This window comes from Staurois parvus, unplaced genomic scaffold, assembly GCF_062004578.1.
Source record: "Staurois parvus isolate SC_StPar_1 unplaced genomic scaffold, SC_StPar_1.0 ptg000715l, whole genome shotgun sequence".
Taxonomy (NCBI): Eukaryota; Metazoa; Chordata; class Amphibia; order Anura; family Ranidae; genus Staurois; species Staurois parvus.
The window spans coordinates 9,715,429-9,743,135 of NW_028318511.1; the positions used below are offsets into that span (position 1 = coordinate 9,715,429).

The 27,707-nt window shown below is 39.6% G+C and overlaps 2 protein-coding genes across 4 annotated transcripts in view; one reads left to right on the forward strand and one right to left on the reverse strand.

The window, feature by feature from the left end:
- IRF7 (interferon regulatory factor 7) overlaps positions 1–20,129 on the forward strand; it is a 43,326-nt gene extending 23,197 nt beyond the window's left edge. For all 3 annotated transcript variants that reach the window (XM_089653585.1, XM_089653586.1, XM_089653584.1), the window contains 5 exons: positions 1,316–1,498; positions 2,261–2,431; positions 4,843–5,238; positions 6,951–7,060; positions 17,182–20,129. In XM_089653585.1, the coding sequence (XP_089509711.1) occupies positions 1,316–1,498; positions 2,261–2,431; positions 4,843–5,238; positions 6,951–7,060; positions 17,182–17,352 (1,031 nt within the window). In that variant the 3' untranslated portion in view covers positions 17,353–20,129. The remainder of the gene's footprint in view (positions 1–1,315; positions 1,499–2,260; positions 2,432–4,842; positions 5,239–6,950; positions 7,061–17,181) is intronic.
- Positions 20,072–27,707, reverse strand: part of LOC149445661 (malignant fibrous histiocytoma-amplified sequence 1 homolog) — a 52,453-nt gene continuing 44,817 nt past the window's right edge. The window contains exons 8-11 of the mRNA XM_089653512.1: positions 27,453–27,621; positions 23,925–23,995; positions 22,251–22,373; positions 20,072–20,178 (exon numbers count right to left, since the gene is read on the reverse strand). Coding sequence (XP_089509638.1) covers positions 22,291–22,373; positions 23,925–23,995; positions 27,453–27,621 — 323 coding nt within the window. The 3' untranslated portion in view covers positions 20,072–20,178; positions 22,251–22,290. The remainder of the gene's footprint in view (positions 20,179–22,250; positions 22,374–23,924; positions 23,996–27,452; positions 27,622–27,707) is intronic.

The following is a 27,707-nucleotide window of genomic DNA, read 5'->3' on the forward strand; positions in this document are numbered from 1 at the left end:
CCATTCAACTGAAACCAGTCTAACAACTGGCTTATGTTGAACAGAGGGCTACATACAGATAAAAATTAATGCGGTGCCCGCTGAACACAATTAATTTCCTTATGTGTGTACCCAGATTTACTTGTCAGATTCTTGCTGCATTCTTGTACACTTCTGAAAGCTAATCTGAATTTTTCCCATGCAGAGAAACAAGATTTTTGTAATATCCCCTACCCTTTCCCTAGTAACACGCATCCCTCTTTACCTTGCTTCCCCATCATTCCGTTCAGGCACTGGGAACAAAATAAATACTTGGGTATACTTGGTACAACAAGCGAAGTCCCCCTGCATGCCAAGACACTGCAATACATAAAAAAACTTGTACGGAAAAAATGTATTAAATATACTGACATTACCTCCAGCCTCTGTACTGCAGGATGTGCTGTCACACTCCTTCTGAAGCTAGGGATTGTTGAGTCCAAATCTCACTAGATGTACCAGCACAGTACAGGAGCACCTTCTCATGAAATTTGGGCTACACAGCAAGAAGTGTGGCTCCACGTTCAGCCACGTTGTATGTGGTAGCCTGGGGTAAGAGAAGTATATTTTATTCCATTTTTCGCTGTAAGGTTTTTTATGTATTGCAGTGTTTTTCCGTGAGTAAAGGAGGGGGGGGCAATATAAATAAGCAAACCTTGTGTTTTCAATGCAGATTTCCCATGCATGAAATCTTTTTAAAAACAGGTAAATTCTAGGAGTATTTCATAATCGAAGACCCCTCTTAATAATAACTGTGAAATATATACAAATTGTAAAAGGTGTAGCAAGACACTTGTTTTGATATGGGGCTTTTCTTTAACCCCTACACAGTGGCCTCCAAACTGAGGCCCTTTGCTTGCCTTTATCTGGCATTTGGGGCACCATTCCTACCATTGATACGAGGCACTATTTCTCCTATTGACATCAACTATGAAGCACCATGTCTTCAACTGACCAACAGTGGGGTACTATTCCTCCCTTTGACACCAATGATCAGACACTATTTTACTTTTTCTTTACTCCCACTGACACCAGGACATTTTCTACTCCCACTGGCCATAGTCTGGCCCTCCAAACTTTCTAAATAAAGGGCCAGTTTGTTGTCCTGTAGAGTTTGGAGACCCCTGCCCTACATTATCCAGACTTGTTTCCTTGTTGTGGCCTAATTATTGTGAAGTTGTAGTGCATTCAACTAGATACAAAATTGTGTGGTCAGTGAGAAAATTCCTATGTTAAAGGTTATACATTAGGAAAGGTTTCTTTTGCAGAAAATTAACACTAATTATTCTCACTGTAGATTTACAATCTCTAGAATATGACATGTATGAGAATGGACATTTTGAGAGTCTTGCAGAAGTTGACTCGGTCTTCCAACAAACATCTGCTTGTCCCCAACTGCAGCCAGCACCACCAGTGAGCACCCTTCTGGAAACTGTATTTGATGTAGTGCAAACACGCCCACGTGTATTCTATCAAGAAAGTGAGTAACATATTTGTGGCTGATTACTGCTGACCTCTTTTGTATTAGCAAAGAATTGGACAAAATGTTCCATCCATTCATTGTACACTAACAATTGATTTTCCCAGCAGTTTCCTTTACCCGCTATGTACTAGTAAAACTTTCTGCACCAGAAATTCTCACTCTATGAACCTATCATGGTCTTTATAAAGGGAGGTTCTCTTTTCCATTAGATGCCACCCTCCCATATCTTATGTTTTTAAAGTTTTAAAGAGGCACTGAAGACTGGAAACTGTATTTTAAGGAAAGGTAGGCAGAGTGCAAAGGACTAGTCACCATTATTGCCTGTGGTCTCCCTGCAGCTCATCTTCCACCATTACTGACTTGCCATGCCTTGTTCTGCATAGTCTGCGTGGAGTCTGCCATCTTGGTGGAGGCAGAATGCAAAGTCTTCAAAGTGGTTACCTAGATAACGGTTTGTTGGTGGCACAGTATACAATAAATGATCACTACTTTGAGTAATGTTGTTGCAGAATAATATAACATGGCCACATAAGACATTTCAGCAGCTGCAGCATAAATACAGGCCAGTAGCCAAAGAGACCACTTTATTGTACTTTCTGCTGTAAGTACATGGCAATCTTTGAGAGCATGTAGTCTTATGTGGTAGTCACTTGAGTATTTGGGTTATTTTGGTGTTTTAAATTGCATTGATGTGTGGCACCCCACATCCCTGTAATTATGATAGTGTGAAGTTACACATGGCATGCTTTATTTTGACAGGTACACAGCATATGACGAAGAATGAAGCCACTACCCATTCCCCTAATTATGCCGGTAAAATTAATGGGGAAAAGAGTGCAATGCTGTCCTCACAGAATAATGCTCCTTCCACATTTAATGAGCAAGAAACTGCTTCTCAAGTAACTGCGGTTACCTTGATTCATCAAGAAAGTGAGTATAGATCTAAAGAGAAATTGTCTCTTTTTACTTTGTTCTAAGTCTCACTCACAGTTCACATCTAAAGTGCCATGTCAAGGGTTAGTCTGCCTATTTATTTCTGGAGGTGGAAGGAATACAGCAATGTTGTCCAGCCAAGGCCATGACCATTTTGCCAGAATGCACATAGGCTCACTATTACAAGAAAGGAACCATCAGTGATTGCATGTAAAGAACATCACTGCTTTTTTTTTTGTCTCAAAATATTAGCACAACTCTCAGCAACTGCACATTCTTTAGACTCTCAGAAGTTTCTACATGTTCAGAAGTTCTACTTTACCCCTTCTAGCACACATCCTCTTTCCCCTCAAATTTTCCACCCTAGCACAAATCCTCCTAAATCCCTCTTCCTAGCACAACCCCCTCCAAGTTACCCTTCCCAGAACAAATCCTTCCTCCCCACCCAAATCCGTGCTCCTAACACAAATCTAACTCCTAGTACAACCCCACCCAATCCCCCCTCCCTTTTTCCTTGCACAAATTCCCCCAATCTCCTCTCCTAGCACTAATTCCCCCCCAAGCCCACTTCCTAAAACAAATCCCCCTCAATCCCCTCTCCTAGCACAAATCCCCCCTCCCAGCACCAATCCTCTTCCTGCAATCCCCCCAACCCCTCCTAGCTAAAACCCCTCCATATTACCCTTCCCAGCACATATCCTCCCAACTTACCCATATCACCTCCCCCCCCCCCCTTTTTAGCACAAATCATCCCCACTATCCTTCCCACCACAAGTAGCCACTATCCCTTCTGCACAAACCTCTCATATCAGCGCAAATGATTGTTACCCCCTTCTTCATTGCTTACAACATTTCCTTCGGCCTGTAAACCCCTCCCCCCCCACGGTAAACCAGGTAGAGGTGCAGGTTGTGTTGTGCTCTCATTCCTGTCAGTGGAGCAATCCTCCCTCCATATAGCAGATGACACAGGATCACTCTTGGATTGGGCTGTGCACAGTTTGATTACCTCAAACCCTATCTCCTCCAACGACTGCTTATCTCTCGGCAGCAGGGAGCCGAGGAATGAATCTGATATGGAACATGCCGATGTAAGAGCGATTCTGTGTCATCTGCCTTATGGAAGGTCGCTCCACTAACAGGAGAGGAGAGCACAGCCCGCACCTCTCAGCTGTCTCCTGTCATTTCTCCTTTGCAAGCTTCACTGCTCGAGGCTGCTCTCCCATTGTCCCAGTCGTGAGTGCGGGGATGAGGGAAGGCACTCAGCGGCCATGGAAAAACTGGCCTGGAGGGGAAGGGGGCATAGCCCACCCCAACACCCCTTAGATCCAGCCATGGTGGAGAGTAGGGAAACCAGCGGCCATATCTGCGCCCTAGGCAGCAGTGCGCCCTGGGTGACTGCCTAGTTTGTCTAGTGGTAGCACCAACCCTTGTGCTAAACTAAAAAAAAAAAAAATTCTGTTAAAGCATGGGCTGAACCTAATTCAATAACAGCATCTTAGGCATACAACAAGTAAGTAGGGCTATGAGATTTCAGAACAGAGGAAATCTTCTACCTTCAAACAATTAGGGTATATTCAAATTGGGAAAGGAAAGTGAACAAGGTGCAAATGTAATTGCAGTTTTTCTTTGAGAACTACCTAGATCTCTGAGCTGATCAAGGGGCCTACTTCACTGGTTCAGCAGTGCCCCAATGCAATTGCCAAGCCATCTGATAGTTGTCCTGCACCTACTTTGGGCAGTTTCTGTTCTAAATGTCTCTTGGAGAGCAGGGTGATCTGATGTTTCCTAAAGAGTATCAGTAGTTTTTAATATTATTAGAAACCAGAGTTTTCTTATCACCTTACCTTAAGTAATTTAATGATCACCTGCTAGGCCTGCATATTAAGTGACATTTTATAGTGTACTACTGCCTGACTAAGTATTGATTCTGCTATTATTATTCTAATTATTATTATTATACAGGCTTTATATAGCGCCAACAGTTTGCACAGCGCTTTACAAAATGAAGGTAGACATTGCAGTTATAATACAATTTGGTACAAGAGGAAACAGAGGTCCCTGCTCGTTAGAGCTTACTATTCTAAGAGGAAGGGTTGAGTGATACAAAAGGTAATAGCTGTTGGGGTGAGCTGATGGAGGAAATAAAAAGCAGTTTACTACTTAGAAGCAGAATAGGCTTCTTTAAAGAGAGGTTTTCAGGGATCGTCTAAAGGTGCTATAATTGTTAGGTGTCAGGGATGCAGATATCTACACTACTGGCAGCCCTGAGCAACAGGATCCAGCTTTAAGATTATTCTAGACAAAGGCATATAGGAGTGTCTACCATCTGATAGCAATTGAATAAATGCTGTACGTATAGCACGTGTTCACATCTTGAACTGCATATGTGACTGTATATTCTATTACAGGTAAGATGCCAAAACTTACATCTTGGGAAGTGACTGTGTTATATCGAGGAAAAGAGGTTCACAAGCAAAATGTATCAACAAAGTTTTATATTAACCATATAGGTTGCGTTCCTCAAATTGAGGTTGCAGATATTGTCACCTTCCCTCCTACTAGTGACCATCTGGTGGACCAGGTACAGATCCATTATACTGACAAAATTCTAAATTCTGTTGGAAATGGACTTTTACTTGAGGTTAATCCTCAGGATTTCAAGTTGTATGCCACAAGAATGGGCAACTCAAGAGTGTACTGGGCCATGTCAGAGAGCCTGGAAACCAAGAAGAATGTTTCAGATGAGAAGAAGTTGCATAGAGATGTTCAAACAGAAATATTTGATTTCAACCAGTTTATGCAAGGTATGATCAAGACAAGCTAGAGAATTGTGTATATTTTTGGTTAAAAACTATAGAATGAATGCATTCAATTCAACTGCAAATCATCACTCAGGATGAGTTTACAGATGCACAGACTGTCAGGATTAATTAAATATTTAAACTCCTCTGACTCCCTATAGACTAGTTATATATTTTCTATACAGACAGATGGCTGTTTTAACAGCTCTTTAGCCTACGTTATGACATATCCTGAAATGACATCTCACTTCCCCACAAATATTCAACATGTTTGCGGTCAGTGGCTTCTGTATTGCTCTGCATTTTTATACATGACAAACGATATGGCATTGTATCACCCCCTAACAATAAAATATAAAATATGATGCATCCCCACCATGTCCCTGCATAAATGCACGTTTTTCGCTTCACCGTTATGTTCAGTTAGTGTGTTCCTATGCAATTTTCTTCTATATTATTGCAATGTTCCAGTCTACTCCACATGCTGCACATTTGCCCTGCCTATCCTTCCTTCCCACAACATACTCCACCTAAAGGAGCCATCTGTTAACTCAGATATGGTACCAGTACATGGTAGCATGCAGAGCACTGTGAGAGTGGTGATCTGGAGAGGTGTGCCATGTGCTTCATAGGGACAAAGTGCTCTACCTGGCCAGTGATCTTGGAAAATGTGCCATGTGTCTTAGTGTCTGGGCCTGATCCGAATAGGAGACAAGAACAGGTTGGAAATATACAAGTGCCAAACTCTGAAATATCAAATGACTGGCTTGTGTTCATTTGCCTATGTAGGGATAACACTTACACAATTAATCACTTTTATTACCCCAAACTATATCTAAATCTAAACTGTTTTTTTGTTTTGGATAGAGCAGAAAAGGGTTAAAGTCTCTGCCACTGTTTTGAAATTTTTGTTCCATGGGGACATTTCCCTTCACTGCCTTTTCTTAGACACATCAGGAAGCAAAAGGAAATGGCTTTAAAGTGAGAATCTTCTCCAAGACATTTGTCACTGTAACAAGTTTCCCAGACTTTCCCTCTATTCCATTTTAAAATTCCTCTTACCGTCAGGTCAAGGGACAGTGATCATCAGGACAAATAGTAAGAGGCACACAGACAGCAGTAGAATTCAAATAAATGTATTAAAAGTAGACCACTCACAATGATGTGGGAATACACCATATACTATAAAATGAGGAACAAATAATAAAATCAACAGAGTGACTGAACTCGTCATAGCAGTTAAAAAACTAAAAATATACCTATAAAAGTTTGTCAGTCGCCATGGCTCAGACAACAAAATAATATTAAAAAGACTGTTTCATAAACCCCTAAAAAATATACACATACTCATATTTAAGACACTATTTCATCATAAAGTTTGGCCAACCAAATATACAATGTGTATCACTGTATTATACTAGCATATCAAGAAATTTTTGTGAACCATTTTAAATGAGTCAATCTAAAACTATTATATATAAATGTTGTTATCGATTATCCACAAACACAAGCAACTAAAGTTTTGGCTTTAGATGCACTTTAAGCAACATACGTGTAATGTACAGACAGAAGCTGAGTAAGTGAGAAACAAGCTTGAGGTTGAAACAGGCCAAGGCCAGAACAAGCTGGTCACAAGACATCATCATAGGTTAAATCACCAAAATATGCACATTCTCTGACCATCATAAACACCATAAATAATTTTCTTTTAACAGAACTGAATGACTACAAGGATCATAAGAGACCATCACCAGACTACACTTTATACCTGTCCTTTGGCCAATGTCTGTTTCAGCCAATAAAGAAAGCACTGGTATTGGTAAAGGTAGGTGTTATTTTCTGTTAAAGTAGAATTCAGTGCAAAACCCAACTAGTCTTAAAAATGTTCCTTCCCTCCTGCTAACACCTATTCCAATAACCTGTGTAAGAAAGATCTGTAAATTTACCGGTTTCAGGCTCCTCCAGTCCAGTCATGTGATCTAATGCCCTCTTTCAGCCAGCAGAAGCTGCAGGGGAGGAGATAAAGCAGTGGTACCGGGTTGGACTATAGGAGCCTATGAATGATGTCTCTGCTCCCCGGCATTGCCAGCCATTGTTGAGCGCACAGTCCACTCCCCTGCAACTGGGGCTGGCAGACACAGGGAAGATTACTTTTGTGAGTACCCCTCTGGGGGTGATTTTTCACAAGCATGGCAGATCTTAAGTACAAGAAGATAGGGTCAGTTGGACTTGCTAGCTCAGGTCTTGGCTCTATTGAGGGTGGTATTTTAACCACTCAGGGCCATAGTGCCTTTTACTCTGACAGAGACCCCCACTCTGACTCCCTGCCTTTCTCATGCCATTCTTCTGGCTTGTCTGTCACACCAGCTTCCTTTTTATATCCAGAGGAGATTTCTATGCCACAGATGGCAGGAGTCAAAGCTATGCTCCTTCAATTTTCACTGCTAAATCGGTCTTTGATTCCACCTCTGCCAGAAATGTTACTTGAGGAAGAGGTGGCAGTTGAGGATGATTCTTCTCCTTCATAGTAATTGGATCAGGATGATGTGCCTATGGTTGACATTTCACCAAGCTGAATTTTTGATGCAGTATGCACCTGCTCAGCATTAGAGAAGCTCACCCCAAGGATACCAGCATGGGGTCCCTGAAATTATCTAAACCAGCAAACACTTTCCCAGTTCACTCTCTGGTAGAGCCTGTCCTGTATGGGGACTGGCCTCACCCAGAAAAGATTTTTTCACTCCTCTAAAATGCTTCTCTCAATCATATGCTATTGAGAAGTTTTAGATGAAAGTGAGTGGTTCCTCTGGTGGATCCTGACATTTTTTTTTATCTTAAGACCTTCACAGCTCCTGTAGAGGATAATTCCATGTTCAAAAACCCAGTAAATGGAGCATGGCCTGGAGCAGCTTGGAGTAAGGCGCATGTGAGGAGAGCTCCGCTCACGAACTATCCTTTCTCCATTATCTTGTGATTTTTATCCTTTTTTTCAAACCCTATTACCACCCGGGGGTCTTCTTGCTGCAACATCAAGCAGTGCCTTACTACCGGTTGAACTTCACAGAAAGTGTTTGCCTCTCCTAGTATCAGTGTACATGATGCCATTCCATGAAGGACCCCCCTGACCGGCTTCACCCTGGATACAATCAACACCTATGCTAAACCAGTACTTCTCCACTGTTTGTCTTAGTTTGCTTTTATGGTTTACATTTTTGAATGGATGCTCACACTAAATTGGGGTTTTGTAGAGTGGGGTGGGAGGGTTCAGTGTGACCTACCTGGTGTATGTCCTACACAGGTGTTAACTGGTAGTCCTCCTTCATTGTCTGTCTGTAAATGTATATATTTCTACTGTTCTGTTGGTCTGAGTGCCCACTAGCCGTAACTATACCATTCCCAAACCATTATAGCCCACTTTATACTTCTCACTTGGAACGTTTGCGGTCTTTGCGACAAAGTTCAACTTTCTTCAGTCCTAGCCTACCTTAGGTCTCAACATTCTGACAGTATGGCTTTGAAATTACCAACTATAATCATTGCATGTTACATATCCCCTCTATACAATTCTGCAGTGCTCAATGATGGGTTCTCATACGTTGCCCAATATCCCACAACACATGCTATATGGCTGGGTGGCTTCAATATGGTGGTCAACCCTAGCTTGGACAAAGTAGGCCGTTTGACTATCTCACCCACCCATAACCGCGACACCAGATTTAGCCGTATGCTAACAGAATTTGCACTGGTAGATTCCTGGAAGCACAAATATCTACCTCTAAGGTGTGTTCATGTTTCTCCACTACACACTCCTCCATGTCCTAAAATGATTTTATATTGTTATCTAGGCTCCTTCTACCATGCCTATTACAGGCAGGGCTTCGTCCCCAACTCCCCAAACACTTTTTCACTCTTCTCTCTATTGGATAACCCTTCAATGTAGACCCATCCTTTCAAACCATATGTGGTGCTTGAATCCATTCTGGTTGACAGTCCTGGCAGATCCTGATGACATCTAACAGGAGTGGCAATTTTTCTTTGATACAATCCAGGGTATGGCCCCTATTGGAATGGTCTGGGAGGCCTTGAAGCTCCATACCTGCACGCTCCTCTTGATTCGTATCTCATTTGGCAGGGATCCTTCCCCAGCAAACACCTCTTACCTGATCAAAAGAGAAAAGAAAAGACAGAGCCTGCTGCATCCAATGCCACCACCACTCATATCCACATCATCCTGACTATACGAATTCTCAATACCTGGAAAATAGCCTGAAGTGAGTGCGCTGTCTCTTTAAGTCATAAAGTTCAAAAATGCATAAATATATGATCAATTCATCAAATAAGAGTAACTTTCAAGCTGCAAAAGTGCTAAGTGCAAACATTGTACTGTCTCTTTAAATGAAAAAATGCTTATATTATATGCCTAATTGATATACATTAATATACTCATATAGTGCAATAAATAATTGTGCAAAATAATGCTTAAAGTGCAATCTGCGATTCATACACTAAAAATAAAAAAAAGTTATTCAACTTATTGAACAAGTTCTGTGATGATAAATTCCACCAGGAAAATCTTGTGACATATCCCACCACCTATAGAGGCACTCCTTAATGGAATGATCAGACCTCTAAGTTATAGCAGGTTGAACAAGCATGAAGAATTCCAAAAGGCAAATAGTAACAACCTGGAGGCAATCTCACAACAAGGATCCACCTCTAATTGCCTCTAGCTGGTCTCATTTCATGGCTCCAGCAACTTTGAAAAAACCTCAGTGGACCATCAACAAAATGACCATGCCAGTATACGGAAACACATGAAAAGCTCCATGGCCCAGTTTCACAGATTGCTTAGATTTTTTTATCAGAAATTGTACATTCAAAAGGAGACGCAGACAGGCAAAACACCAAAAACATGGAGCCGCTGATGAGGGTCCAGCGTGTGCAATGACGTCACAGGTAAGCACTCGGCTTCACATCAGTAAGCGTATTCAGTGGACCGCAGAACCCTACTATTCCTAGAACCATGCAGGCATATATCGCTACTGCAGATTGGCATTCATGTCCTGGCAAAAGTGTTTGCCACCCGTCTCAGCCAGATAAATTTATCCTTAATCCACCCAGACCAGACTGACTTCATGCCTGGTAAAAATACAGCAATAAATATACCGCAATTATTCATGAATCTTCAAGCCAGTCAGGATGATGTGGATATGAGTGGTGGTGGCATTGGATGCAGCCAAAGAATTTGATTCTGTGGAATGAGGATACCTCTGTGAGTGTCTAAAATGTTTTAGTTTTGGCCCTAATTTCATCATGTGGGTGCAACTGCTATAGCAAGCCACGGTAGCACTGGTATCTGTGAATGGCTAAGTCTCTGACCCCTTTACCCTATACAGGGGCACCCACCAGGGCTGCTCCTTTGTGCTCTGGCTGCAGGGCTATTGGCAATTTCCATTAGATCTCATCTTACTATGCATGGGCTCATGGTGGGATGGTTAATAGAGACCATAGGCTTATACACTGACTATATGCTTCTGTACTTGGAGGATCCCAGACCATAACTCTTAGCCACTTTACACCCCACTAAATGGTTCAGGGATCATTTCGGCCTAAGGATTAATTGGGTGTCAGATTCTTCCCCTAGATCACTTTCCTCCCTCTCCTACACAGGCCACTCTTCCCCTTACCAGGGTAGCCCCAATACAGTATTTAGGGGTGTATGTCACCAGTTCTCCTACTGACTAAGAGTTTCTCAATGTGGAACCCCTATTCAATCTAATTAAAACTAAAATGCAGACATGGGCTAAGCTCTCTCTAGGGGTCATGGGTAGAATGAACCTGATTAAAATGGTGCTTCTGCCAAAAATCCTATATATCGTATGACACCCCCCGGCGTACCTACCACTGAAAACTCCTTCATGTGGGGCAGCACTAGACACAAACTTCCCTGGCAGACCCTAAAAACCCTGGGAGGAGCAGCTCTGCCTGACTTCAATAGTTATTACCTAGCAGTTCCGCACTCCCACTTTTATCACTTTGACAAATCAGATATGATGCAGTATCAAACCTTGGTCTGTAATCTACCTACCTATCCCACCTTTCCTTACACGATGTAATGTCTAATAGTGGACTCAAAACCTTTCAAACATTCAAACACCTGAGAGATTACTTTTCCCTGTTGTTCCTTTTATATGTGCAATCAGTTTCAATAAAGAACTTATTTCTTTAAAAAAAAAAAGACCCAGTAGACAAGAAGTGAGATGCCCTCATTAAACCTCATTTTTTTTTTTTTTGAGGCATCTGCCAGAGAAGTAACCGCAGGTTAAATGGCAGTCTACCAGAAGACTGCAGTCTAGACTAAGTGCATGGTCAAAATCTTAATTTCATCCTTACAGATGCTTCTGTCCACAGTCAGTTAGACCCTTTACCTCATACTACTGCATGAATGGTTTGGTAGATACACTTCTCTGGAATGTGTCTTCTACCCCGTCATATTGTAAAGCGCTGAGCAAACTGTTGGCGCTCTATAAATCCTGTGTAGTAATAATAATAATATCTACACGCACAGGATCCCTTGGCTTAAATGCTGTTCAGCTGAGCTCCCATGCAAGAATTGCCTTTAGTGGTTACCCTCTAAAAGGGAATGCCTATTCGGTCCCTCCTTGGATAAATACATCAGGGAGGTCAAAGGGGGTAAGAGTAGTCACTTACACCAGAAAAAAAAGGCCTGCACCTCTGCAGTCTTCTACTACTTAGGTTACAAAGGGTTCCTTTCAGTCTCTCTATTCCAAGTGTAAGACTGGAACATACGTTTGTAAGAAGACATGGCCCTCACAGCCAGCCAAGACTAGTTCCAAGGTTTCTTCTCAGTGATGGAGCACTTTTGCATCTAAGAATGGGGGTACATTTGTCAGCCTCCTGTTCCCATAAAAATCTTAGACATCTTGGTCCAGGGTGTCATTTGTAGGGACTACAAACTGAAATTTAGCACTCTGCCTTCTCCCCCCATTCATGCTTTTGAACTTGTCACCCCCTCCCCCCCCCCCCCCCCCCCGCCAACAGTGGACAAATCTGATTGCTGCTATCCAACAGCTTTTGTGTGAGGAGCTTAGTGCACCTGTCATTACCCCTGTACCAACAGAAGAACGCTTTTAAGGTTTCAACTCCAGTCTTTTTTACAGTTCCCAAACTGAAAGGAGAGGTCCAGGCCATTCTGAGTCCGCAGATTCTAAAACATTTCCCACAAGTTTAAAAGTTCCACAAGGAAACTGTCAGGTCAGTCATTGCCTCGCACCTTCTGTGGCCTCAGACTTTAGGATCTTTATGTACACATTCCCATCTTTCTGTCCCATCAGCAGACTCTGTAGAGCTATGGCTGGATCCTCAGTCTATGGAAGTTATTGCTGAAGCCATCTCACAGATTTGAGTACCTGGAGGTGATGTTATACACAGCCCTTTCTAAAACTTTACTGTCTTTGAGACAAACTTCGGTCCCTTTGTCTCAGCCCAGGCCCTTTGGGCCTGGAGAAAGCCCTCGGTCCTTCCTGAATAAGGGTTTTGAGTTTAATGGTTGCCTCTTTGAGGCCGTTGTATGCCCAGACCACTCCAGACCATAGAAACTCAACATTCTGTCAGTGTAGGACAAACAGACTCCGTCCTTGGATTGTCCCATGCACTTGACCCCCTAAGGACTGTACTATCTGGCATATACAAATAAATTATACAGTACACAGGAGTGATCTGAGCAAACACCTGACAAAAGGTAACTTTTTTTTCCTCTCCTAAAAATTTATAAAGTTATCTGTCTGGAGTTCTGCTTTAATATAGTAGCAAATAACTTTTCAAAAACTGTTCCATTTTTATTGCTGTGTCAGACCCCAGCCACCTTCACCAACAGGGATTCTTAAAGTTCTGCATAGTGTAATGTACATATAAAGAGTATTAAAAAGGAAACAGACAACGCAACAGAAAAAAGGGGTTTTAAAAGTGAAAATACTTAAAGTGGTTGTAAAGGTTCAAGGTTTTTTAACTTCATGCATTCTATACAGGAAGATAAAAAACCTGTGTGCAGCATCCCCCAGACCCCCCCCATACTTGACTAAGCCCCCTCTTGATCCTGCAGTGTGCACTGGAGTCTAGGCTAGCCTGGGACCCCCTCCTCATTGGCTGAGACAGAAGTGGCTTGAGACAGAGTGAGCTAATGAGAAGAGAGAAGGGGCGGGGCTGAGCCACGGCTCTGTGTGTGAATGGACAAGCTGCTTGCTGTGGGGTCACCTGACAGGAGGGAGTGGCCAGGAGAGCCAGCAGGGGACCCGGGAAGAGGAAGGATCTGGGATGGTCTGTGTAACACCACTGCACACCACATAGACATGTTTTTTATTTTTTTCTAAAAAAAAGCCTTTAGAATCACTTTAGCAAAGCCCTGACTCTGTGCGTTTGGCCAATCAATGAGCATTACATGGATCAGTGGCTCTCACAAATCTTAGCTGATGTTCCTTGCATAATGGTAAAAGAGAAAGCTCTAGACTACTAATAGTCTTCCTTTTCTGGTCATGGAGGAGGTTGTTGACAGAATTGATCTGTATAAGGAGAAGGTCTGAGGAGTGGCCAATCAGATGTCAGTCTTTACAATTATTGACTTTCCTTCTATTCCTAAACTCAGCTAAACTATCTGCAACTAAATGTTGCTAATCATTGTGTATTACTAACATGACTACTTTGCATTGTGTAAGTCCAGCTGCTTTTAGCAGTCTTCTAAACACAGCAAAACTCTGAAATGTAGACATTCGTGTGAATGTAGCCTCATACCCAGCACTTCGCAGAGTCCAAAGAACCATTTATATGAGTTGTTGCCCTGAAGTGGCTTATAGTCTATAGGCAGGCACAATCTATGGTTTATTTGGTCAAATACCAGCTGACCCATGAGTATGTTTTTGGATTGGGCAAGGACACTAGAACATCCATAGGAGACAAAGACTGGAAAACATTAAATTACTGTAGTGTCCTTAGTGGGATTCACTAAGTCCTAATGCAGCAATGCAGGAGTGCTCACCACTTACTTGTCCATGTCTCCTTTAAATCATACATGATTAGGAACTATTGGTAATAACACCACATCGGAGCCTTTATTACAAAATAGTCTAATATACATTAAATGAAAATATACACATGCTTATTTACTACTGCAGTACAGACAGCAGCTTTCCATACACTGATCTCAGTCTTCACTTTAGAGTAGTCTCGGTAATGAGCGACCATTGTAAACAGTACTGTAACCTTTTCCTGCCCTTAACGTATTCAGATCCTAAACTGAACCAGCTACTTCTCACAACTACAAAACTGTCTCTTTTGGGCTTAAAGTCTCATATCTATTCTATCACATATTCTACATAATTGTTGAATATTCAGTAAAAAAAAAAGGACTGTTTTCATTCAGGTGACTTTTTTAAATGGTTTCGAGCTAAGTTCAGTAGCACATAATTTGCTAGTCTTTTGTTTGTTTTCCTGTAAAGAATTGGCAGAAAAATAGGTGTATGAGAACATCTGATTTTCTTATTGCAGTCTTCTATGAGGCTTTAACTTACCAGATAGTTGTGTTTGATCAGTCCAAGGCTTGAGAGAAGCAGAACATTAGAAAATATTGGAAATCCAAATGGCAGCTGCAGACTTCTGGGTATTGGCATGGTTTGGGTCTTGTGGTGGCAGTGAAGTCTTCTGACGAGTGAAGAAGGCACTGGGTTATGTTCAGTCTATGTAGTCCAGCCCCTGTTATCTGAAAGTCCTCCCTGACTGTGAATGCATTGAGTTTCACTTTCCTGTTCCTGACTGGAGTTGGGATTTACCTCTCTGGTCCTCCCCTCTATTTCACAGCAGAGTTCTGTAATGTCTCATGACAGTCATGTCTCATCTTTATTATGTATTATATATGTTTTTTATGTGTATCTAATGTGATATACATATTATTATTATTATTATTATTATTATATATATATATCCCTCTAGTATTGAACTGTATTGTTGCTGTATTGTCTCCCTTTATACTGTAAAGCACTGAGCAAACTATTGGTGCTATAGAAATCCTGCAGTATAATAATAATAATAATAATAATAATAAATAAATAAAAATTAATATATATAGGTTTGCATTGAATTTTCAGATGGGTTATAAAAGAATTTAAATAATGGCACTGTTCCCTTGGATGTGAAAAATACTCTCTAACAGGGCAAGCAAAATAGAGGGCATTTTTATTTTACTTTGCACTTTATTTCTCTAAGCACATAACTTTTACCAGAATATGTAGCAGTCACAGCAGCTGCTAGATTAATGATTAGAGAGAAATGATGATAAACCTTCTATGCTTGTCACAAAATTTCAGAAGTAATAACTGGTTATATTGCTGACAGTAGGGTTTTTTTATTTATATCTTCTGTCACCAATGAAAAAATTTGTTTTTTTTTGGGGTGGGGGGGTTTCAGCATAGCAGTTAAGCATATGAAAAAGCTACTACAGCACCACCTGCTGGTTGTAAATGAAAATAAAAAATAGCCATATGCATATTTACCTGGCTAATCATAAAAAAAGAAGGAATATTATGCAATATATACTTTTTGTATTGACTATGAAGAATATATACCAACCCACTTTTACATTAGCTTTAAACCAATAAATGAATACCTGTAAATATATATTCAGCAACTTTAGAACCCTTATAGTGTTCTATTTGAGTGAAGAGGGGATTGGTTACAATGCACCATGTCCAATTTGCATCAAAGTAGAGCAGTGTTTCTCAACTCCAGTCCTCATGGACCCCCAACAGGTCATGTTTTCAGGATTTCCATTATTTTGCACAGGTGATTTGATCAGTTTCACTGCCTTAGTAATTACCACAGCTGTTTCATCTGAGGGAAATCCTGAAAACATGACCTGTTGGGGGTCCATGAGGACTGGAGTTGAGAAACACTGAAGTAGAGGAATATCTCAATCCTGAAAATGTGGGGGAAGAGAAACTGACACTCTGGACTTTATTGGTGCGCACAGACAACAGACTAAAATATTTTGTTACCAATTTTTAGTAACAAATCTTAGTTTAAAATACATAAATGTATTACAGTTAAAATACTAAAAAAAAAACCCTATTTCTTGAGAGAGAACTCCCCAATGGCTTAGAAATTCCGTAGATGGTATTGGGGGCTCCTTGTTAACCTTGTGGCTGCCTCTACATGTTTCAAGGGGACAAAGCCCCCTTCTTCAGGAGACACCAAAGTTCAATTCTAAGAGTAGCAGATTCCATATGATCAAGAACCCTGTGGGGGAAAAAAAGGCAGGTGGGGTGGACATCCAACAATAAGAATCTCTTGGGGTGAGCACAGAGACCCTCAACAGGAACAGCTATGTTAGGGATCATATATGCTGTCAATGCCCATGGAGGCAGGGGAGCAAACCCAGTTCAGCATTTGGTAGTCTAGTACATACTGGAATGACAAGATAGTGGAAAGTTTCTCAGGTGATTTGTTTAGCAAACCATCCAATTTAATCAAGAAATATACTGTACGTTCTCTTTTCAACATATTCAATCAGGATATAACCCAATTTACTTTCTGCCTACGAATGGTCCATATAAAGAGAGACTGTCCCCTGTCACCCCTCTTATGCACCTTTTGGAAACCTTTATATTGAGCTCATTTGAAAATGACATTTCTGCAATAGGCAATGATGTGCAGTAACTAGTAGCCACCAAATGTTACCTTTTTTAATCAGGTTAGAACAGTCAAATCAATGAGATTATTTCTGGTTGCTATGGTTTACTGTGCATTGCTCTTTGTCTTATTTCAGCTATTTGTAGTTTATGATTTACACATTATAACAACTAATTGCACAGTTTTTAATACAGAAGAGGTCTGATTTTGTATTTTTTACTTATGATTTATATTTTTTCCCTCCCGCAGCTTGTTCCAAGTTTCTGCACCTTCTTGCACCAGATTGCACAGCAGGAAGGCGCTTCTTCACTCCACAATGAACTACTTAGCCTACAGATCTCAAATGGAAGTTCTTTCAACAGCCATGATATACCTTGCTTAATGGATTTTGATCTGAATGATTTCCCCAACTTGTTTTAACTCAGCAAAAACAAGATTTTCTGGACCAGAAAACTGAAGTCACCAAGTCAAACAGCTGTCAAACTGTTGTAGTTTGCTGTGTTACTTTTACAAACATTCCCAAACTACAGATCCAATGGTCCTGTAGTGTTTTATAACGTGAATTTTGAGTAGGTATGTGCCTATCTTTCATGTTAAAGAATACGGTTTACGACACATATATTAGGCCTTTGAAATATTTGTGTCTATTTACAGTGTAATCAGGCTACGATCGGTGGAAGACTACGTTATTATTGGGCACTTATTCTGCCAGAATTTGTTGCATTCAGTACATTGGCTTACTCCTGTCTAGATACTGAAATATTGTGAATCAGTTGGCTATCATCAGTGTATCCATATCTTGCCACTATTGGAGAGTACCTGTTGGACATATGCACTGTAACATCAGCTATTCTAAAGGCTGACAATGTCTCCAATTAGGAGGCTGTGGTTTTAGGCCATGCACTAAAGAGGCATGGTATTTTCTATGTTTCACTAAGTTAATTGCTATCCAAGTTATCTTATTGGAAAGTATAGCTTGATAGTCTGTGCGGCAACAGTTAAACTATTTATCTCAATCCTGTAAACGTTCTCTTTAATGGTGGACCTATGACTAATGTCTCGTGTACCACATGAAGGAATTACAGAGAATATTTCAAGCACACATTAATTTTAAGTAGTGTTTATATGTGTGGATTTTAAAGACGTGTTCAGTTTCTATCTCTGCATTTATTCCAAAAAGGAGTAAATCCAGGATGTGCTGAATTGCATTTATTTGCATTGACTTCACAGTCAGAGCATTGTAGAAACTGCAGATACTAACTGGCCTAATAGTTATTTGTGTTTATTAGCAATAAGACTCTTTAGGTACAGATGTAGAACTGCATTTTGGGGAATGATGTAGATGTACCTTTGCGGTCATTTAACCTTTTTATTTTGCAAATCTTCTTTGTAGAGTGGATTATGCTGTCTTCAAATCTATTCAGTAAGACTGGCTTTGTGTAGAGGTAAATACTTAAAGGCAAGGTGCCTGTCAACCAGTGAAGTTGCTATTTCTATGTATCTCTAATATTATAAGAAATGGGATTATCACATATTTCAAAACTCCCCAATATATATAGGTCGGATGGGGGCTTCTAAAATTTGTTCAATGACAGTCAATGAAGTCAGGATGAAACTGATCTTGGGAATTCAATGTTTTAGCCTCATTACCACTAATTTATGCAGAAGTAAACCCATTGCCACAATCTCAGTTTAGGCAAGAATTGTGTAACATGAATGTCTGCATGTGATTGTGACGCACAGAATATTTTAGTAGATATGACTTCTCAATATTACAGGCAGCAAAAAATATATATTTATAAAAAAGTAAATATCACTTTAATATCTGTTATAAATGATCAGAGGTGGACTTTTTATTGTCACATTGGGGTTTATTTACTAAAGCTGGAGAGTGCAAAATCAGGTTCACTTCTGCATAGAAACCAATCAGCTTCTAACCTCAGCTTGTTCAATTAAACTTTGGCAATAAAACCTGGATGCGGACTGGTTTCTATACAGAAGTGAGCCTGATTTTGCACTCTACAGCTTTAGTAAATAAACCCCATTGTGACATCCTGTTCTTCCATTATATAATTAAAGTAGTAGGACTGAAAAAAGTATGTTAAAGTAATGTATTGCATATGTATATAGATAATTAGGTTAAAGCCAGATGACAATCTGGTATGACCTCTGATGAATTCCTACAGATTTGTCCAGACGAACTCAAAACAGCCCTCTGTTCCTGGGAAACTTTGGCCGGCTTTGTCTCTGGGTTGGGGGGGGGAAGACACCTTCTTGATCTGCTAAAGTGTTTAAAATAAGCTCACTGGGTAAAAAACTACCTAATTCTTCGTAATTAAAACTTTAGATCATTAAAGAAAATTTTCAAACCTCTTTTAAATGTGTGTATATATACCAATTTACTGTTAGTTCTGTTGTGAAATATTTCACAGCTGACTATACTGATGGTAAAATATTCCCACCTAAATCCAAATCGATGTCCCTTTGGCTTGGGACATCAATTTAATCTGCCTAATCCAAATACCAACCCTACTTTACCTTACACAAGTACATGTTTTCCTTCATATGTTAATGCCATCAAAATATACCTAATCAATACTAGCCGGTATAGCCAATGCATACCTGGATAACAGGAGATTAGACTGTTGTTTTAGATATAGTCACTACTTGAGGGCTTTTCAGATGGTGTTAATGCATGGCTTTTCATTTTACACAGTATACTTCTGCTGGTCAGTATGTATGGTTGTAGAGTGGCAAGAATGGACACACCCACAAGCGTGACATCACCTGGAACGTAAAACTGCGTCACTTATTCAGTAAAGCAGTGCAAAGACATGCAGTTTACATGACAAGTAATCTGCATTAATTCATGGCAGGCAATCAAATATCATAGCTCAGTCAAATGAAATCTGATTTATCTGATGGATTGGGTCAGTGTTCTTTGCACTGGCTTACTGAATAAGCGTATGGTAGGCTTATTATATTGGGTGATTTCACAGAATGGGTCTGTTCATTGAATCTGATCGGAGCAAATTAAGCTCACAAAGTTTATAAATAAAGCTATATCATATTTTATATCTATATTTTTGTATTTTTACTAAATGTGTGTTGCTTGTGTATGTGGAATGATATCCAATAACATGGAAATAAGACATTTTATTGTAAATTGTTTAAATAAAGAACATTTAATTACAGTGCATGATTTCACTTGGATAATTGTATTCTTGTATTCTTTTTCCATGTGTCCTATAAATATAACATAAAATATTAGAGAAGAAAATATCAGTGTATTGCTTTTATTAAATAAAAGTTAAAGCGGCGTTCCAATCTGTTTTGTGTATATTAAAAGTCAGCAGCTACAAAAACTCTGCCTCTTCTCTCCCTGGTGCCAGCATCACAACTGTGGGCACTCAGCTGTGACAGCTTGCGGCTTCATAGCTGGGTGCCCACTGCGCATGCACGAGTCGTACTGCACATTCTCATTGGTCTGGCAGTCTTCTGAGACCTATGAAGGTACCAAGGAGACTGCGGGAGAAAAGAGCTGGCCGAACTTCCGGCTCACTTCTCCACAGCGAACTGAGCCGGAAGTGGCAGTGGGTTCCTGTCAAAAACAGGTATCCGCACCCCCCTCCCTCCCAAAAGGTGCCCAATATGGCCGTGGGGGGGCAAAAATGCCATGCTTCCGCTTTTGAGTGGAACTCTGCTTTAATTTTTTTCTTTTTGGTACACTTTTTTAAAAACTATAATAATAAGTGCCAACAGATTAGCTAGTTCTATGGAGATGGACCCTTTTCTTGATGCTCGGGAACTGAATTACACTTGCCTGCCTTAGTTCAAGAACTAGAATGCAAAGTCCATAATGAGTCCTCCTATTCCTGTCATGACAGTCATATGGTTCATATATAAATAAGGTATTGACTGGTAACAGTAATATAGGCAATGTTTCAGCTGTTAGACACACTGGAGAAGGCTTCTGTCATTTGGAAACATGAGTGATGGTGTGTATCATGAGCAGTATGGATGTGCTTAGTTTTTCACATATGGTTTCTTCATGTGGGATTCTTTAATTGCATAAATAAGCCATCTCACTTCCACTGATCTTCATCTTCACAATGCTTCGCAGATACTCTATTTGTCTGTTGAAGTTCTTGAAAATACTTGGTACTTCTGCGTATGGGGGAACATGTGATCTTTTCCCCTAACTCCCAGTATGCAGTGCTTGAGCCTGAGCAGTCAAAATTCAGGTCTAAACACTGACATGGGGGAAGGAGAGCAGTTTATTAACCCTGTCTGTGCTCTAAAACTGAGTTGCACTGAGCTTAAACAGGGATTTGATCTATAGCTCCAGCACAGGAACATATCACTGGAGGAGAGGTGAAATGGTGGCATGTGAAAAGAACCTGGTACTTCATCCTCAATTAGTGAGTGTTTATGTATAATATATATGTAGCCTTTATGACCTCCCCAACTCTATGACCACCCATATAGGGAATAGGTCCCCAAAACAACTCTGACCCATCAAGGTATGGCTGTCACTAGGCTTCTGAAGGTATGCTGTGGTATCTGGCAATAAGCTGTTAGTAGCAGAAACTTTTAAAACCTAGGAGGGAGCTAAACAGATCGGACTTGTTTTTCCAGCACTTCCCACAGATGCTCAATTGGACTGAGATCTGGAGAATTTAGAAGCAAAGTCAACACCTTGAACTCGTTGTTGTGCTTCTCAAACCATTCTTGAACCATTTTTGCAGTGTGACAAGGCACATTATCCTGCTGAAAGAAATACCGTGTCCATTAAGGGGTGTATGTTTAGGTAGGTGGTATGTGTAAAGTAATATCTGCATGGTAGGCAGGACCCAATGTTTCCCAGCAGAACATTGCCCAAATCATCACACTGCCTCCGCAGGCTTCCCATACTGCGTCCTTGTGTCATCTCTTCCCCAGATAAGTGATGCATATGCGCCTGGCTATCTACATGATGCAAAAGAAAATATGATTCATCAGACCATGTAGCCCCATACACAACAAATGGCAATGGCCATTTTTCCTGCTTTCAATACCTCAACTTCAGGGACAACATGTTTACTTGCTGTCTAATGTATCCCACTGACTCTCAGAAGCCATTGTAATGAGATAATTGATGTTACTCATTTAACCTGTCAGTGGTCATAAAGTTATGACTGAATGTGTGTGTGTACATACTGTATGTATGTACTCTTTGTGTGTGTGTGTGTGTGTATATATATATATATATATATATATATATATATATATATATATCTACAGTATATCATATTTGATTCTTTTTGAAATTCACTGACCTGGTTTATAGGAATGTAGCAATCAGTTTTCTTTACATTACTAGTGAGATACAACAGAGGCTACCCCATAATTGGTGATATGGATATTTGGTGGCACATAGGAGTCATTTGCCCGACTGGAAGCTGTGTAAAGATAGTGAAGAAAGTATCAGTAGTGAAATATAACATTTTCCACAGTGTGTCACAATACTCTACATCTCAGCAGACCATGTCCATTATGTTACCTGTCCAACTATTATGTCACAAACTAAAACATTGTGAAGTACAGCATACGCACATTATTGAAGAGGAGTGATTAAAGCAACATTTATTTCATCACTGGTAAGTATTGGTAAAGCAGAAGCTCAGTTTTGATCAGTGAGCTGTTTAGGCAAAATGTACTTAAAAAATCATCTTTTTATTTAGAAGGTGTACTGTTTTGGGGGGGGGGTATTTAGGATAGTATAGTTTATTTTATTTATTGTTCTTTGTATTTGTTTTTATCTTTCCTTTTATGTGGATTTCTTTTTGTGTAGCCAATTTAAATTTCTTTTACATTTTTTTTCTATTTGTGTGATAACATAAGCTAACAAGGAGCCAATTTTTGGCAGAAAATATGACCCAGGACTGTCAAAAGGTCTTTCAGATGCCATTTAAATCCCATTTCAGTCTCCAGACACTTAACTTAAATATATCAGTTTTGTATAGACTACCCCTTTAAAGCAAATCTTTGCTTTGCCCATGCAGAGCAAAAGGTTTGCTTTAATGTCCTTCCTGTCCAGCAACACACACTCGCCTTTACTCTAATCTGTTCACATGCCAGGAGCAAAAAAAAAATATGGAGGAGCAGGTTGGTCCCCCTCAACTCATATTTAAGGGTTAACTTAAATCCCACCAAACTTTTACCTTGCCTGTTGAAACCAATGCAATGTGCCAGAATGGCAAACTTTCACCACAATCTCTCATTTTTTTTTCTCCTGCAGTTTCAGAGAAATGTAAAACTTTGTTTTGTTTATCACTAATACAGATTAATGCTGAGCAAAAGGATTTCATTATCAGTGCCTGGTTTCCTTAATTGTGTGGTTCTGTGTATACCAGACAAATCTACATGCAACTTCATAAATTCAGCAGAATCAAGAAGCAATAAGTGGAGAGTTACAGTTTTCAGGAGCTGACATCCAGTATCATAGAAGAAGCAACAAGTGAAAAAAAACTTCTGTACTTTTTATTTTACTTTTTAAACTTCTGCTGTTTTTATTGTGTAATTTTGGTTCTCCATTTTTAAGTGAAAACCATATTATAACTCTTTATTGTGTAATTTTGGTTCTCCATTTTAAGGGAAAACCATATTATAACTCTTTATTGTGTAATTTTGGTTCTCCATTATTAAGTGAAAACCATATTATAACTCTGTATTTGCATTAACGGTCATCTACCTTTAGAGCTGAAGGAAAATCTGATAATATTTCCATACACATGGTATCATTATCAGCTAGATTGATCAGTATGTGCGGACACATACCAACCAGAGAACAGAGCATGGATAGCTAGCAAGGTATGTTGATTTGCTCTGACATCTAGCGGACAGGAAAATAGATCTGGTCAAATGAGCAACTGTGATAGATTTTTGACACGTGAACCGTATTCTAATGTATACGGCAAGCTTCAGAAGTACAAATGTTTGCCAGCATTTACCTTTTGGTAGAAGTAGCTCCATTTTGACTGTATTGCAGCAGGTCTCACAGGTTTTAAAGTCATCTTTATTCCTTTAGTAATTGAAAAGAATACATTATTTAACATCATTTCAAAAAAAGTGTTCCAACCAACAGTGAAAATGTAGAGTTCCAGGCTGAGTGAAAGCATATTTAAAGCAAAACTTTTTTTTTTTAACTTTTTGGTTAAGAGTAGAGGAGGGCTAATCCGCTGTGTATTTTTAGTCCTTTTTTAAAAAATGTTTTTTCCATTAACATGAAGTGAGAGGATGTCTTTTCAATGTGAAGAAAGTATCCTCTTGACAATTGTCAAGGAAACAAAGTGTCCCCATTGTAAAACTTGCCCTTTATTCCTGTTCTGGTGGCAACTTAGATTCACGTTCACTTTCATTTCTGGAGACACTGGTGATCAAAACAATTACAGCGTGAAACTCCTTACTGGTGGTCATATTTATTATCTGATCAATGTGTAATTTGATCAAAATGATCAAATTGGCAAACGATCGAATACACATAACTTCAATTAATTTAGGCTGCTTTTACCCTTGGTTCACAGCCATACATTTTTTACTACGTTTTGTGTTTTCCAGAAATGTACTACAGTCCATTTAACATGGTTTCCTATGGATCTAGTTCACATCTGTGCCTTTTTGAGCCTGTGCATTTTTTTCCCGCAGCAGATTGCAATATGCATGTAACAGACTTCAATGGACCAGTACCAAAAATACAAGTGATGTATTCTGATGCGTTTTGCATTTATTTATTTTTCTACTAGAAAGGTAGGACATTTCTGTTCATGTAGTGCGATTTGATGCAACTTTACACTCTCTGGCACTCAAGTAACATCAAAGTATTGCAGGAACCTTTGTGTTCAAAGTTGCATGGTAGGGTTAAAGACTAGGGTTAGGGTTAAATGTTAGGGTGAAGGGTTAGGGTTAAAGGCTAGCCCTTAACTCTAACCTAACCCCCTCACCCTAACTCTAGCATGACTTTGGATACATAAAGGTTCCTACACAACTTTGATACAACATTAATGCTACTTTGACTTGGGCGGAGCTTTCTGTGATGTCACCGTGGTCTGACACCGCGGGAGTTTTAAATGTTTACACTGACTTTATGCACCTTATCTATGTAAGTGCATTAGTTTAATAATTATTTTGCTGGTTTATCGGGTCGCACTATGAAGTTTTCTTCTTCTGTTTTAAACCTTGCATGATGTGGAGAGCTGTCTGATGTGATGGATTTGTTTTTAAATGAACCTGCAGTTGTCTATTCATCTCCTTGATAAGGCTAACTAGGGTGTCAGTGTGAGATCTGAACACCTTCTGCTCGTTTGATCTCTTGATTGGAGATCAAAGTGTTAAGAGGCTGATTTTTTTTTTTGTGTTAAGCATTTGTGGACACCTGTGCTCTTTCTGTTGGAGGATTTCTTTAGCACGCAGCACTGTGTTATTGGATTTTGGGACTTTTAATTTAATATATGAATGTGGATTTATATAATTTCAATTAATTTATGAACATTGTTTATGTAGCAGTATGTATTTGATTTATTATTGTTTGATTTTTTATTGTACAGCGCACTCATTTTTTATATACTTTGACGCTACTTGGGTGCCAAAGCACTTGAGTGTAAAGTCGCATCAAATTCGAACTACATGAACAAAACTGTCATACTTTCCTATTAGCCAAAAAAAAACCACATCAAAAATGTATCAAAAACACATGTTAAACACAAAATGCACCTCAAAACGCACCTAAAATACGTCAACTGCAACCTGCATAGATGTGAAGCTAGCCTTAATCAAACTCAAGAGTCAATTGTACATGATGGAAAATGATCAATCCTGTTGTATTGAATGGCAGCATTGATATGCTTTGTTCATAAATTCAATCATATTTTGATAGTACAGATTTTAATACTGCATGGTGAAAACAGAGATCTGATAGATAACTTATGATTGTATCTTCCAACTACTGATCAAAGTACACTTCCCAATATGTCATATTGAGTAATTGGGTAATCGACTATAGACTGCTTATTCCTGTTGGAATAAATTAAATGAAAAAGATTGATCATTTATTGAAGTGTGCCTGCCGTGCTGTTACACTTACTGTGTAATAATATAATGCACTGCATAGTTATGGTTAATGTTAATATACTGCCATCTTGTGGATATTTTGGTTAGGGCACCTTCTTTTTCTGTCTTCCATCTTGTCCCCTCCCACTAGCTAGTGATGCCTTTCCTCTTTTTTCTTCACTTTCTTCTTGGGATGCATATGGACACTTGTCTCTAGGCCACATGTAATCTGCTTACATCCGGGAACAAATTACCATGTTTTGATCTGCAAATACCGTCCTTTCAGTCATCTGCTACATCTTGTTGTCTGCTGTACTTTCTGCATTGCAGTAAAAGATCCATGGATAAGGAAAACAAGTGTTTGGTGAGTTCAACTATCTGATAAAGACTGTCCACAATTTTGTATCTGTTTATACAGGCCATGCTTAGAGGTCTCAGCAAGGGATAGTCACTAATACAACGTTTGGAGTCAGAAGACATGCCTATCATAACATGGATATGGATAGCAATAACAACCTAGCAGGGACTCTAACCTCTCACCACTTTATCCAAATCTACAAAAAAGTTTTGCCTTTAGTTATATTCAACAACCCAGATGCAACAGATGCCTTTTCAGTTTGTTCTCTATATTTTCTGCAATGTTTTTTATTTAAAGCAAATAAAAAGTAAAAATGGGTACACCTTTTGTTTACCCATACAGGGCAAACCAGACTACTTTAATGCACCTATTTCCAGGTGCAAATACTTTCCATTTGCTTTCCCATCCATTCAGCCACCAAGAGTGAGGAAAGGAAGTCCTCTGCAAGCTCTAAGTTGCCCTTGTCAGAGCTTACACAGGATGGGGCCTCTCTCCATGTCCATGTGATCACCAAGCTTCAGTGCTTTCATATGAGGGGAAGGGGAATGAGTCACAAGCTCCCATACATTCTTCAATTAAGGCAGTGAAGAAAAGATGAGTATGTGCTTCTGGGCAGGGAACATTAAAGCAAACATGGTGCATTTCCCTGCTTGGGTGAAGCAAATGTTTGCTTGAAATGGTCAGTCCATCCAAAAACGGTATTTCAGATTTTGTTAGATACTGGAGAGTGAAACCAGCTGTTTATTTATTAGGGGCTCTGTTGGTGAGTTCCTTGTTTTGCACACCTGCTTTGGGCTTTATAATCGGTTCCCTCTGTTCCTCTAAGAGGCACTGGAATGTGTGAAGGTGGGCAGGACAAAAAACATCCAGCTGCACAGGAGCAAAGTTGGGAACTATAATCTCCTTGCTGTAATATTAAAAATATGAGAGTAGCCAAGAGACTCATATCATTTAATATGATTTGTCGGTGTACTAGCCCTGTAAGGATATTATTATTAATACTATATATTATTATATCTATATTATGAATTATTAACAGCTTTGAAACATTTTTTATACACATAACAATACTTACATATCATAGACTGAACCTGGACCTTCAATATCTGGCCATTCAAACTCTCCAGGACATCCCACCGTCCTACAAGGTGTCCGAATGTAATAAAAAAGTCCAGGCCACTCCTTGCAGAGCTTCTCCGTAATGGAAAGTATTGTTAATTTAAAATCCCAGAGAGACACGAAATCTGCATATAAATAGTAATTAAATTAGGATTTTTGAATTGCCGTAAAATAATTTTTTGGAAGATCTCGAATGGACACAAGGCTAGGA